This window comes from Terrapene carolina, unplaced genomic scaffold (assembly GCF_002925995.2).
Source record: "Terrapene carolina triunguis isolate 2854851 unplaced genomic scaffold, T_m_triunguis-2.0 Scaffold234, whole genome shotgun sequence".
Taxonomy (NCBI): Eukaryota; Metazoa; Chordata; order Testudines; family Emydidae; genus Terrapene; species Terrapene triunguis.
Window position 1 is genome coordinate 4,012,378 of NW_020664585.1, and position 14,715 is coordinate 4,027,092.

Consider the following 14,715-nt stretch of genomic DNA (forward strand, 5'->3'; position numbering starts at 1 on the left):
AGTCTTCATGGATTTTGTTTAATTTAAATGAAAAGGGCGTTGTTGGTTTTTTTTTCTTTAGACAAGATTTAAAAATCCCTCTGCTGCCTCTGAAACAGCAAAGCAGCAGCACCATGCTAGTGCATGGGATCAGAAAGTGAAACAGGCCAGTCAGGCCCTGCCTTTAATAGGAATGAAATGCTAAAAGGAAGCAAACTGCATCCATTTAGTTATTCACACTTAAATACAAAAAAAGACACCTCTCTGCTGCGCTCGCCCCCCCCCCCCCCCCCCCACCCACCCCAACCCCACCCCAATCACACAGAAATCCATTACTGTGCTTCCATTCAACAAAAGTAAATCAGTGTAAACTACCTATAATTTGGAGCACAAAGTACGCCCTGACCCCTGACACTCAAACCCTGTGGCTTCCCCCAGAGTCTTAACAAATAGTGTTTGCAGCAAGCCCAGGAGGTGAACAGATTTGGGCAGTTTGTATTGGCCGGCTGGTTCCAGAGGCAAAGAGACCTCATAGACAATGCCCTGCCTGTAGCTGATTCTCTCCTATAGGGCTTGATCCTGAAGACGCTGTATGTACTGTTCAATGGGATGCGGAGTGCTCGAGCCCCTTGCGGGATTGAGGCCACGGTGAGGGGCACCAGTCCAAGCAAGTATGCTGATAAGCGCTGTGGTACACCGGGAGTGACTGAGTGGTGAATGAAATTAGAGTGGGGATGGATAAAGTTAGAGTGTTTTAATGATAGATAGTGCAGATCTCAGGTGGTGGTGGTAGGAAAGAACTTTCCTTTTGAGTAGTTGATACCGTAAGCCTGGTTGTACCCCTTTAGGAGAGCGGTTGGGCAGCTTGAGACGCTCCAGCAGTGTTGGTTTGTAGGGTTGTGAGCATCCACATACAGTCGGAAGAAGAACACCCTGATACGGTTGCTGTTTACTGTCCGTCCTACGTTGACAGAACTGCTACAATCACAGCAGCTCATTTTTGCTTTTTTCCTGTAGAAATCCACGTTGTAAAGATCGCTAGCAAAGGCACCTGCTGTGGGATTAGGGGTCTGTGTGAGTGACAGAAAATAGCCACTAGGGCTGGGGTTCTCAAACTGGGGGTCGTGACTCCTCAGGGGGTCATGAGGTTATTACGTGGGGGGGGGGGTCACGAGCTGTCAGCCTCCACCCCAAACCCCACTTTGCCTCCAGCATTTCTAAATATTTATTATTTATTTAATAAAGATATTAAAAAGTGTTTTTAATTTATAAGGGGGGTCGCACTCAGAGGCTTGCTGTGTGAAAGGGGTCACCAGTACAAAAGTTTAAGACCCCCTGAACTAGGGAGTGTGCTGGCCTGGGATGATCTAGACGAGAGGCTTTCTGGCTTTTGCTTAGTTACTCTGCCTGGTTTTGCTGGGTTTATTTTGTACACATCACTGATGTGTTAAATACGCCCTGGCCTCTGCTGCCTTTTTTGGAATCGTTCTCAAACCCATCAGCTCTGCATTTTCTGGGCAGATGCACTGCCGGTGTTGCTGGGGTTTTCAGTCACTCTCTGCACTGTTGTCTGTCTGTGTGGTGGCTGACCACTGCTCATTCCATTTGTGGGCTTGTTTCTTAATCCTGGAAACTATTATTCACCTTCCTGTGCTGCTCGGCCACCCAGCCTCACCTTCCCCTTCCCAGTGGTTATGGGGGTGTGATGTTGGGAGCCACCGGCAAGGGCAGGTGAGCTGGGGCGATGAATAAAGTAGTTTAAAGGTTTAAAATAATGAGTTTGGGAACGGAATGGAGGCAGATTGGTCAGTAAGCTGGCAGCTTGGCTGAGAGAGGAGCAGACGTCGCTCCTGCATTCCCGAGATTCACTCTCTGAGGCACTAATGCGCAGCACTATCTGCTAGGCCAAGCGTTCCAAACTGTTCTCTAGCAGGGAGCAGTGTAACAGAGTTTTTCCCATGGACGCCTCCCCTGCCATTCCCGGTTGGGTGGTCTTCCTCCCCTCACCCAGCCCCGCAGCATCTATAGCAATTGCTTACATGGCAAAACACTAGGAAAGCATTGAATGTTTTTTCAGTTCTTTTAATGCAGTCTGGAGCTGGAAATGAGGAGGCAAGCCAGCACCATGTGACTAGCTGGCTCGCTACAGACCACCAGTGCATTGGGGCTACAGAGCTGCCCCACAGCATCTTGTTTTGTTTAACTCACTGATAGTCCCCTTCCAATAGCTGTGCTGCCACGTTGTATCCAGGATCTCTTCAGATCAGTCTGGACTGTGATACCATGCAAGGGACAGCACCGGGGGGGTGTTTTGCCCCCATGTACCTAGCAATATAAGCAGGTGGGTAGCAGTTAAGGCAGCTGCAAGAAGCAAAACCATACGGGTCTATTCTGAATTGTTGGATGGTTAGGAAAGGATGAACTTGTGGCTGAAACATTGGACACGGGACTCTGGAGTCCCCTTTCCCCATTCTGTGTTCACACCCATGCCAGAATGCTGGCGCTTTGCAGACGGCCAGACAAATGAATGCTTTGGTGCTTGTGGCCATAGGGTGAAATGTCATCTTAAGGGTTAATGTATAAAAAAGGAAAAGCACCGCTTGTTTATTATTGTTTAATGAGCACTAATGCAAGCAGAGACACTTTTAAAATATCTGACACTGGACTCTGAGACAGCTGGTGTCACAAATGATGTCATTTTTCAGCGGGAAGCTCAGAAATGGTAATTGCAATTAAAAACATTCGTTCCTAGTCTGTTGCTTACTTGCCTGATGCTGTGATGGGCCTCTTGCCTTTTTGAACTGTGTTATTAATGGGATGGGCACAATGCATAGTTTTTCTTTTCTTGTAAAACAGTCTATAATTTTGTTTGGCTTTTCACCCTCCGAAGTACTGGGGATTCTTAGAATTTTCTCTTCTCTAGCCATTTGTAGTCGCTCTGCTAGCTTATTTTTGTGTCTATCTTGGGATCCCAAAGGTTTTTCCACCTTCCCTTCCCTGCATTCAGATACAATTCTAGCATGAGGGGCCTACCAAAGCTGCTTCTTCATTGCTGAGGGAACTGGGGTTATTTAGTCTGCAGAAGAGAAGAGTGAGGGGGGATTTGATAGTAGCCTTCAACTACCTGAAGTGGGGTTCCAAAGAGGATGGAGCTCGGCTGTTCTCAGTGGTGGCAGATGACAGAACAAGAAGCAATGGTCTCAAGTTGCGGGGGAGGGTGTCTAGATTGGATATTGGGAAACGCTATTTCACCAGGAGGGTGGTGAAGCACTGGAATGGGTTACCTAGGGAGGTGGTGGAATCTCCATCCTTAGAGGTTTTTAAGGCCCAGCTTGACAAAGCCCTGGCTGTGATGATTTAGTTGGTGTTGGTCCTGCTTTGAGTGGGAGATTGGACTAGATGATCTCCTGAGGTCTCTTCCAACCCTAATATTCTATGACTAATTTTTGTGGAGGGTCTTGGAGGCAAGAGTGATGAGCCTGAATATGGCGCAGAAGGCAATGGGAGGCCAGCAAGGGGATATCCCGAGGGGCCGAATGTGCTTGGCGGAGCAGTGCCGGATGTATGGCCTTAGACAAGCCAAGGTGTTGCATACTAATATAGAGATCTGGTGTCTCTTGGGTTCAGTTCCCTGCTCTGTAACTGACTCACTGAATGATCCTGGCCAATTTACTAAATTGCCAGTGTGCCTTGCTTGACTCTTCTGTGGAATGGCTGTGACCCCATCTCCTGGCAGGATTATGGGGCCTAATTAACATGGGTGAATCCTGTTGCCACCTGCAGGTGAAGGGTGCCATGTAGCTGCAAGGTATCTGAACGCACTGGGTTAGGATGAGCTCTGCCAAGAGTCACTTGTTTACTAAGGAGCGGAGGGAGGCTGCCTCAAAGAAGAAGGTGATGAAGAACTTCCAGAGAGCTCCAGGTCAGCGTGTCAGCACACATGGAAGAGCATCCTCCAGCTATAGAGTCCAGAGGAGAGTTGGGAGGGTAACACCGGAGACAGGCGGGACAGAAGGAGCAGCTAGGGGAGTATGTTGCCAGGGAGGTCTAGGGAAGCCAGTCTAGGCAGAATTTGGTGGTGGTGGTTTGGGGGTGTGGGGAGGAGCCAGGAGGATGTTCCTGAAATAATACAGTGCTCGGCTGGGTCATAAGCTTCTTGCCTGCCATTTTAAAAACACAGAGTAAAATTTTCAAAAGTGCCTAAGTCCAATTTTCAGAAGAGATTGAGGTGCCATAGGGTGTGTTTACAGTGCAGCTAGACACCCTGACTTGGCCATAGGGTATGTCTACACTGCAGTTAGACACCCTGACTGGGGCTCACGGGGCTGTTTAATTGTGGTGTAGACGGTCAAGCTCTGGGACCCTCCAACCTCACAGGGTCCTAGAGCCTGCGCTCTTGCCCGAGTCCAAACGTCTACAGTACAGTTAAATAGCCCCTTAGCCCCAGCCCCATCATTGGAGATTTTAAAGAGCAGGTTAGACAAACACCTGTCAGGGATTGTCTAGATCAGCGGTTCTCAACTGGGGGCCGCGGAGCCCTTTCAGGGGGGCCACAGAGCCCCGTGGCTGAAACCCGGCACAGGGAGCCCCAGCACTGAAGCCGGGAGTGGCCGGCACAGGCCAGCCGCTGGTGTCTAATTGAAGTGCAGATGTACCCTAAGTCTCAGTGGAAGTCAGGCTCCTAAGTGCCCAAGTCATTTTTGAAAATGGGATGTAGGTGCTTTTGAAAATGTAACCCCTATTCCTTCGTGTCCATAATGGACGGACAGACTGACTGCATGAGACACACTCATTTGCTCCAAATGGGGGCGCTTTAGCACTGTGGTAAACATGTGTTTCCTTGCACTTCCCCCTCCAGTGGCTCTGGCATCCTTGGTTGAATTTGGGGTGAATATGTGAAGCGTGATGTAGCAATCTCGAGGTACACTGGACTGACTTGAGGCACGTCACTGTAGGTCCATTTATGCTGGGGAATAAGCTTTGGTGGGTTTAATGATTGGTTTCATTTTTCTTTTTCCTCTTTGTGCTGAAAGAGAGTTTGTATCTGGCGCTGTGAATGGCCTACAGTGTCTGAAATGCTTCTTAGCATTCTTGTGCTGTGAATGCAGCCTACGCCTTTCAGCCAAACAATACAGGCTCAGAAACTCCTTTTGTTGCTGGAGTGTTAAAAACATTTAGAGTGAAGATTGCCAGGATTTCTTGCTCACTAGCTCCCTTTTTGACTTGAAATGCACCAGAGGGCTGGAATTTTCTTGCATTCTCTGATGTGAGTTGATGATGGGGGTGCTGGGGAAGCCCTGCTGTTCCCCGCACATATTGGATCTTGGGGTACAGGATTGTCCGTCCCTTGAAAGAGAACCTTTGCTATTGTGGCCAGGTTGGTGAATGTAGGAGTGTATCTCCAGTAAAGTGAGGGGGTTCTTTCTGGAGCAGAGCTTCCTTTGGTTTGGAGCACCCCTCACACCGTAGGCCCCTTCATTGTAGCAACCTGTCTTCAGCTTAGGCGGTGTGGGTAGGACTTGCTTTAGCAATCTCTAGTTCAGCCAAAGAGATGGGAAGAGCTTTACCATGGCAGGAGCAGGTAATGAAATGCACAAAGACAAAATATTTTCAAAATATTCCCGAATTTCAAGTGCCTGGGTTTCTGGATGCCCGATTGGAGACATGTCGGTTCTGGGGTTTTTTAGAGGTGCTGAGCACCGGCAGCTCCCACTGACTGCAGAGGGAGTGTGGGTGCTCAGTGGCTCTGAAAATCAGGCCTTAGATGTGTCAAGTTGGGCATCCAAGTTATGGCCCACTCTTCAAAGTGTAGGTCTGAGTGTTCTGAATGTCCTCTGGAGGGAGCTCTATCGAGAGTGCTTCTGTGTGCAGGAAATAGCCCTTTGTAGTGCACTGTTCACAACCGGAGGTCAGGTGTGCCCGTATTTGGAGAGTGAAAACAAACCATGGTGGATTTTTAGCACATCTTGCAGTGTCCGTATTTCTATAGTAGAATCTCACTTGTGAAGGATAAAACACAGATTGAGATCGGTCCCTTGAGCATTCCCTTTTCTTTTGGTCCAGGAAATTTAACCAGGTCTTTTGCATGGCAATGCAGATCATTAGGTACTGGGTCAGTCCATAACACATTGTGTTTAAGCAGGAAGTGGGAACTACAGTGCTATCAACTAGCTTTATAAAGGAGACTCCATTTTATTTTATTTTATTTGCTGAGGCATGCCAGGCTTTCTGTACGACTGAGATGATGGTATGTGTTACGCAGAGCGAATAAACACTTTAAATGTATGATGCACTTCGTTAAAGTAGGAAAAGTGGAGAAATAAGCTGCTGTTGCTTTAAAGGGTTCTAATGTCTATTTCACAGATTTTACAGGAACATAAACGAGTAGCTATAAAGTTAATTTTCCACCAGCTCTATTGTGTCACATAAAACCCCTTCCAAAGGCCCCTATCTTGGTCAGGAAGTGTTAGCTGATGTATCTCATATCAAGCCAAAGCAAGCAGTCAGTGCACTTTAATTGTCCTCTTGGCTGAAGAAGCAGGAACTGTATTGCTACACGTTTATCTTCCTGATGCTTGCTTCCCTGAATCACCCCTTATATTTTGTTTGTATTTCAATATTTCAAGAAGGCTGCAAGTTTGCTCCTTATCTGGCCTCGCTAATGGGCCACTTCAGTAAGAGACTAACTTGTGAGATGGTTCAGCCATTTGGAAACAGCCCCGGGAATGTGCTGTGAAGGGGGCCTGGGTGGTATCTCACATTTCTAGGAGTGCAACTGGGGAAACTAAGCAAAGGGCTATGTTACATTTTGCTGCAGAATTGCCTTGAGAAATTTTGGCTTTTCTGAGCCAGTGACTGGACTGAACAGAAAAGGAAAGATAGCTGGAGCCTCCTTTGCCAAAGGCATAGTTACAAAGCAAGCGGAGCCTGGAAACCGATTTCCCTTGAACTAATCAGCTTGGGAATGGTGACTAGAAGAGCATGTGAAGATAGGGCGCTGATATTCTGCGGGGTGTTCTCAAGTGTAACAGAGTGGGGGGTGGGATTGGTAGAAATGTGTATTTGTTTCATCTAAAGATGATGGGGCGAATTCTGCCCTGGCGCACGGGGGCACAACTACCATGCCGGGAACAGGAGCTGCACCGGTGAATGCTAAGGTTGGGTTTGGCCAGATATTGTCAAATACACCATGTAAAGTCCTCCTGTTGTTGGAAACCTTTTAATTCTCCTGGAGCTAGACTCTCCTTTAGATAAATCTGAAGGGGATTTGTATTTTGGAATGAGGAGGCAGACGTCCTCTGTGGTGTTCTGCAGCTCTAAGCTCGTGATGGCAGGGCTGCCCAGAGGATTCAGGGGGCCTGGGGTCTTCGGCGGCGGGGGTCCTTCCGCTCCGGGTCTTCGGGGCACTTCGGCGGTGGGTCCCGGAGCGAGTGAAGGACCCGCTGCCGAACTGCCGCCGAAGACCGGGAGCGGAAGAAGCTCCGGGTCTTCGCTCCAACGGCACTGAAGGACCTGCAGCCGAAGACCTGCCGAAAACTCTTGTGGGGGCCCCTGAAAACTCTCGTGGGGGCCCCTCTGGGGCCTGGGGCAAATTGCCCCATTTGCTCCCCCTCTGGGCGGTCCTGCGTGATGGTCACTGCTAGACGAGATAGGGTGCGAGCTCGCTGATCCACAGGTAACTGGGAGGGGGGGAGCAATGGGGGGCAGAGCCGGTTGGAGAACATGGAGAAAGTGCTCATTATTCTCCATGCTGGTTAGGAGCAGCCTAGTGATTGCAGCATCAATGGTTGCTGAAAATGCTTTTGACCGTGTGGAGGGCACATGCCTGTTCAAATGGCTGTGGTTAGGGGAATTGTCTGTTCAGTGGATCAAGGCTGTGTGCCTCCCTGCTGGGCTGTGGGCTAGCACTAAAAGATTGATGTCCTTCACCCCCATCTCACACGTGCACACGTACACATCTTAAAATTGACCAGGAGGCAGTTAAGAATCTTGATTTTGACAAAGAGATAGTGCATTGGAAATAAGGCGTGGCTTTGTGCCCGTGGAAGGCCTGGTTACAGAGTTTGTGTGGAGCAAAAGGCTATCCAAGCTATACAAGTACATGCCAGAGGCTATAGAGGAGCCATTGCCCATGATTAAAAGTTTTACTGAAATGGAAAAAGACCATCCAGGGAGTTTCTCTGGGCTCAAATTTGGGAGGAGGCCCTGAAACTGTTAGGGACATCCAAAATACAGCTCCTTCACGGAAGCTGACACCCTAAATAAGAGAGCCAATTAGCCGTCATTTACAGACCTTAACTTGAGGGAGGCTCAGTGAGCACCATTCCTTCAGTGGTGCTGCAGCCAGGACCCAGAACAATGGGAGAGAATTGCTGACTGGGTGAGCAAGGAGCTGGAAGGTTAGTTATGTGTGATTTCTCCCCTGCAGTTTCCTATCCAGTGGAACAAAGCTCCTCTCTCTCCATTTCCTGTGGCCAGAGCATGCAGTCTCTGTGGGGAGGAGGATGGTAATGCTTAGCCAGAAGGTGTGGAAGGAAGTCTGCCGCGATAGTTCAGAAATTGGGAAAATAAAGTTTGAGACTCAGAATTTCTAGTATTCTTCTAGAGACTAGTTGGACCACAATTCTGAGTAACTGAATCTGAACTCCAGCTGCCCTCAATGTACTCATTAGATGTGATCAGCCTCAAATGCAGTGATAATCAGTTCATCATGCCCCAGGAGGCTCTGTGATGCTAATATGTTTTATTGCAGTGAGACTTCAAAATGAGGTCCCTGACCATTACGTTCATTAAAGATCCCATGGCACTTTTAGCAAGAGTCAGAATATCCTGGGCAAACGTAAACTCTGGTGATTACATTCTGCCGTCTTAAATTCCTGCAGTTTCAGTTAGATACGTTTTTCTACTTCCTGTCCTAAACTGTTAAGGAGCTGCTGCTTTCTACCCTGGAGGCGCCTCTCCTTCCTGAATGAAATGACCTCTCTACTGAGTGTGGACATTTACTCCGAGATGAAGGGAGTTGAAGATACGGAGTTGTGCTGTATCCTGTAATGCACAGCCATTCCAGTATGCGAGCTTTCCCATTAGAAAACAGAGAACTAAAGTACCCTAAGCATGCACGTTTTGTGCCCACTGTGCACCACTGCCTGAGGCATGATGTCAAAATGAGCATGTCAGGGAACGTTATGCAATTGGGCTATGCTTCCAGCTGGGAGCCCCCATTCAGTAACATGCGTTTTGTCGTGACATCAAAGACGAGGTATTTTTAAAAGATTTAAACTGCTTTTTTTATATTTGGGGCCATAGGAGACAGGTTTTGAAATGATCAGAAGTACCACAAATTGTCTCTTTAAACAACTGGAATGTAATTGCAGTGTGTCTGCAGCCATGTCCTTGTGAGTAACTTTTTCAAACAGCAGTAAATATTTTTCTTTAAAATGTGACTGGCAGTGTGGGTCAGTGGTTAGAGCCAAGGACTGTAAGTCGGAAGAAACTGGGGCAAAAGTACTGAGTTGCTTTGTTTCTGTAGTTTAAGCAACTGGCCCTCTGTGCCTCAGTTTCCCCACCCGCAACATGGGGATGATCCTACTTTACCAGGTTTGTAAAATGCTTTGAGATGTATGGATAAAGGCCCTGTACAAGGAGGGCAAAGATGCATAAATATCAGAGAAACTACAGAACTTGGACCTGCAAGTCCTCACACTTGTAAACAATGGGACACATACGGCTCCCCCTCTGGTATAGATCTGGAATAGCTCTGCTGACTTGAACTCACTGGAATTACCCTGGATTTGACCTCTTGTGACTTTAGAGTAGGATACGGGCCACCATGTCACAAGGTTCTTTGCCATGAGGGCTGGAGAACCCCTGCTTTCCTGACGGAGAAGGTTACCAATTGTAATACATGACATGGCAGCATCTTCACGGTGGGGCTCTCAATGCATTTTACAGACACTAGTGAATGTCGCCTCACACCTCTGTGAGTAGGGTCATATTCTTATCCCCCAATAACAGACCGGGAAGCTGGGGCACAGAGAGATGAGTGAATTTCCTGAGGTCAAATGCCGGAGGTCAGTGACAGAGCTGGGTTATAGAACCCAAATTTCCTGACACCCTCAAAACCCTCCCTGCCCCTCAAATGTCACTTGGACTCTGAGCATTGCATTTAGTCCGGAGTCTGAAGTGACTCCTCTTGGAAAGGGACAGAATTGGTGAGAATTTGGTGTGTGTGTGTGTGGGGAAGGGGGTTGTTTTCTGCGTGGTGTGTTTCCTAGTTGAGCGGTGCAGGCAGGGCAAAAAATGTACAGAAGCATCTTCTTCCTTTGGTTAACTCAGTGGTACTTGCTAAATGTAAGCATGTGATTATGGTTCATGCCTGTAGAAAAACCCTGGACAATTAGTCAAGGATTTGTAAGACGCCTTCTTCAGCGACTTTGGTTGTGACCAGCTGCGAACAAACAACAATACTAAACTGTCTGAAAGGCTTCATTTTACTAGTATCTCAGTTACTCATGCTTCACCCTGTAAAAGAATGAAGCAAACTTTGGTAGTCATACTGTAAGCAAGGAAAGACTTAAATTGATGCTTTACTTATAGCTACATTGCTGTATTGGTATGCAGTGTATTGTTATTAAAAACAAATAGTCATCAGTCAATGTGGCACTTTTTATCTAGTGATGTCCAAATGAATTTGGAGTTTATTTGGAGCCCAGCTGTTTTGCTTTGCATTTTCTGATATGTGCTGTGTTGCTTCCAGAGTGTGCAAGGGGAAAAAAAAAGTCTGTAGGAGGGAAGTGATTAAACAAGCTTCAGCTGTTTTTTCCCCCTTTGAATGGCCCTCTTTCATCAGGATATGTTAGGACAAGTGCTTTTTCAAGCCAGGATATCAGTGGAAGACACAGTGTTCTCTAAAAGTCATCCAGTTCCTGGGTAGCATCAACGGACAAGAGATTTCTCTGCTCCTCACAGACTATGCGGTCTATATTTTGCTTTTTTTTTTTTTTTTTTTTTAAGGGTTTAGAAGCAAAAGGATGTGAGTTTAACAGTGGGTTATGAATCTTTTTGGTTTTACTGACTTCTGCCTGTCTCTTGGGCCAGCACAGTGCTTCTGCTGTTCAAAGAAATCCAGTCCAAATTAGTATGTACATGCCACTGGTTTTTATTCTGCTACCAAATGTCGCTCACTAGAGCATTGCCAGGGCTGCTCAGGCTCAGCGGGTTAGGGTTTGTTGTGTAGTGGGGGGGGGGGTATTGTTTTTTGTTTTGTGGGGTTTTTTTAAAGATATATTTTACTGAAACGTCTAAAAAATCCTCTTTGTCTTGCAGAGATAATGGTAACTGAGGTCCGGAAACGAGTTTTGTTGCTTTTATCAAAATAACATGATTGAAAAATGTGCTGCTTTTTAAGAACCAATGTAGAAATGAGTTGGAATATTCTTTTTTTTTCTTCCTTTTGTTTTCATTTGTTAGCTGTATTCTGGAACAGTTGCATGAAATGTTAGAAAGTACAGAAAAGTCTCTTTTGCAGGAAGCCCATGTTCTTAGAGTGTATCTTTGGGATAGCGTTGGGCAGCATTCGCATTTTAATAAAACTCCTAAAATAAGAGCTTTCACAAAGGGGAGCTTTGACATGCTGATGTATTGGATCGCTGGATATTTGAAAGCCACTATAGAAAAGGATGATGTGGGGACATGAGAGCAGTTAGTGGTAGGGAAATATGTACTGTCTGCTTTTCAGAGAGCTGTCTTTTGTGAGGTTGGGGCCACTGTCCGAGAAATATGCATGATTTTTTTTTTTTTAATTTCTTGCGTTCAATGAGTCGTTTGACTTCTCCACCTTCATTTTCATGTAGATGAATACATGGCCACAAAAATCATTGCCCTTTTACTATGACTTCACGCTGGTCCCAAAATGCAGGATGATCTCACAAACATTAGATAATGCAACATTCTCATTTCCTTGCAACTGGAAATTCTCCTCTTTATTGTAAGAGATGGATTGACTGCCATCACTACAGCAGAGGGAAATATCAGACAACGATGACCCACCCAGAGCTATAGTTACTAATGTGGGGATAGAGTCCTGTCTTCATCAGTTTATCTTTGTCTCAAATAGAGATTTCACAGTCATTGTTTGATTAGGGGTAAATTATATTGTACTGTGTACATTTCCCATTTTCCAAAGGGAAATGTAAAGGAATTTGATTTGGAGACTATTTCCCAAGTTTCTCGAGACAGGGCCACTGCTAAGTATTTAGCTGTAGGTTATTTTAACTGTTCTTTCCTCTTATGTACAACTGGAGGAGGATGAGTTACTGTCAGAAGCATGACTATAAAGGTGGTACGTTACCCAGCAGATCTGCTCCCAGAATGTATTCAAAGTCAGAGCTGTTCATGTTAGTGATGCTATTCTTCTATAACTCTCTACCCTTTTTACTGCTTTACTCTCCCATTAGTGCAGCAGAACCAATGCAGTTATGGGAGAGAGAGCTGGATTCTTCTGTGATGCACACATGATGAATGGAATTAACTAAATTCCGATTGCAGAATCTCTTCCTGGTGGTGTACAAGTCAGAAAGATCACAGCTTGAGTTTCAGATCCCAGGCACAATTTGTATGGCTAGCAGTTAGGAAAAACTTTGTTTTACTAGTAAACTGAACGAGTGTGATACGGAGTCACTGTGAGAGAGTAAATGTAGAAATGCTGACTTCGGTCACTTTTCAGAGTATAACCATGCCGTAAGGATCTCACTTACTGCTCTGAGAGACATAACCTTGGAAACCTTAAGTGACCGAATTTTCGCCAACTTTCAAACCAATCAAAAATGAAGATTTAAACCTGATTGAACTAGTCTGGGCAGCCCCCATGCACCTGGAAAGAAGGGGTTCCCAGAGAGGGAAGAAGCGGAATGCCATAATTCCATGTCTTTCACTTGGAAGTCCTCGCTTAGAATTGAGCAGTAGAGTGTGAGCTCCTCCCCAGGGACAAAGACCCAAAATGAGGCCAAGGAAAAAAAGAGGGCAGATAGTGCAGGGAGCTTTGACCTGAGTGGGGTTGATTTCTGTAGCATAAATAATTTCCTCCAGTCCCAGTCTCATAATGCAGCGTTTTAGCTTAGTAGACAATGGACAATAATAAAGAAAGATGAGAACCTCAGGTTCTATGGTATGAGATGGAGGCAAATTTGGGTCTAAAATGAAGGACCTGCCTTGTAAAGATCATTACTAGATGTCTCGCTCTTTAGAAGAAATGCAATGTAAGCGGTAACTGCGGTAACCAAAAAATAGCTTGGTAGATACTGATTTTCAGTGTTGTGGGAAATGCTAACTTTAGAAATGGACACTGACACAAATGGCAAATGCTCACCAGTACATCCTGATAACGTGTAATTAGACTTGAGCTGACTCTTACTGTAACTACTGATTTTGTTAGTTATGTTCTCAGATCCACGTTCCTCTCAATCTTGGGGAAATACACTCGCATCTTTGCACATATTGGGGCCTGGCCTGCTGTCAGCGGAAGCTTTACACGCACGAGGACTGCAGGGTCAGGCTCACGGGAAGCAAAAAAGCCATTCTTTATTGGTGATGTTTCCAAGCAGTTTTGTTTGACTTGTACAGTTTTCATTTAGAAAGGATTTTTTTTTTTAGCCCTCTTGTAACTTAAAAAAATGATGTATAATTTCAGTTTCTTGTTTTTTTTTTTTCTTTTTCATTCCTAAGAAATGTGTGCCGTGGAAATAATGATTGGCTCAGCACTTTACATAGTACCATACCATCTTAGTGGCAGAGTTCTTACAATTGCTGTTTTTAATTTGTAGAGTTTCCTAATCAAATGATGTTGTATAATTACATGGAAATTTACTTCCAGCTCTGTAAGAGCTCATGCAAATAACTCTTGTAGTGACCAAGCATTGTAATCCGGTTGAAAAATGACATACCCTCCAGATGTAACTCCCAAGTTTTTAAGCAGTGCAGTTGCTGGGTTGTAATGTCTGAAGCTTGGGACTTTCCATCTAAATGTATCCTGACCCTGAGAGTGTTTTGCTGATGTTTTCTTTGGGTTGATTTCCTGTGTCTTTTGTTTTCCAGCTTAAGTGAGAGCTTTTTCATGGTGAAAGGAGCAGCGCTTTTCTTACAACAGGGAAACAGTCCACAAGGCCAGCGGAGTCTGCAGCATCCTCACAAGAATGCAGGTTATTGATTAAATCACTTATCGAAATACTTTCTTGCATTTGCTTGTGTTGTGCACGGTGACAGACTAATAGTGCAAGCGGGGAAGTGGGGGACTCCCCCTCGGCATTAGAGTGTGGGCCATTGTGTAAACCACTGAGTAAAGCCAGATTTCCACCCCACTTATGATGGAAGAAGTTGAACTGGAACATATGAGTGCCGTGTCCCCATTTAAATGTCTGTAATTCTCTTGTAATTGTCACTCACTGAACTAGAAAATAGTCCGCTATGAACATCATAATATTCAGCACAGTGTCCTTTGGTCTAGGGCCTTTGAGGAAAATCTGCTGAGCCGTATGAGGTTCTTTTGAAATGCCATCCATGTTTTCAGCCTTCTTGTGAGAAGAAATGTCTATTCTTTCCGCTTTACTAATTTGACTAAACCTGCTTTGCGTACCCCTCTCTTTGTATAGCAAAAAGATGAACCCATTACACTGGGCTGTTCCCTTTTCTTGAGCAGTGGTTTTATCATCTGTTTTGTGGGCACTGAAGCCCTGGTTCAGT

At 45.7% G+C, this 14,715-nt stretch overlaps 1 protein-coding gene across 1 annotated transcript in view; it reads left to right on the forward strand.

Moving 5' to 3' along the window:
- Nucleotides 1–14,715, forward strand: part of SSH1 (slingshot protein phosphatase 1) — a 50,836-nt gene that overhangs the window by 8,546 nt on the left and 27,575 nt on the right. The window contains exon 2 of the mRNA XM_026656879.1: nt 14,071–14,174. Coding sequence (XP_026512664.1) covers nt 14,090–14,174 — 85 coding nt within the window. The 5' untranslated portion in view covers nt 14,071–14,089. The remainder of the gene's footprint in view (nt 1–14,070; nt 14,175–14,715) is intronic.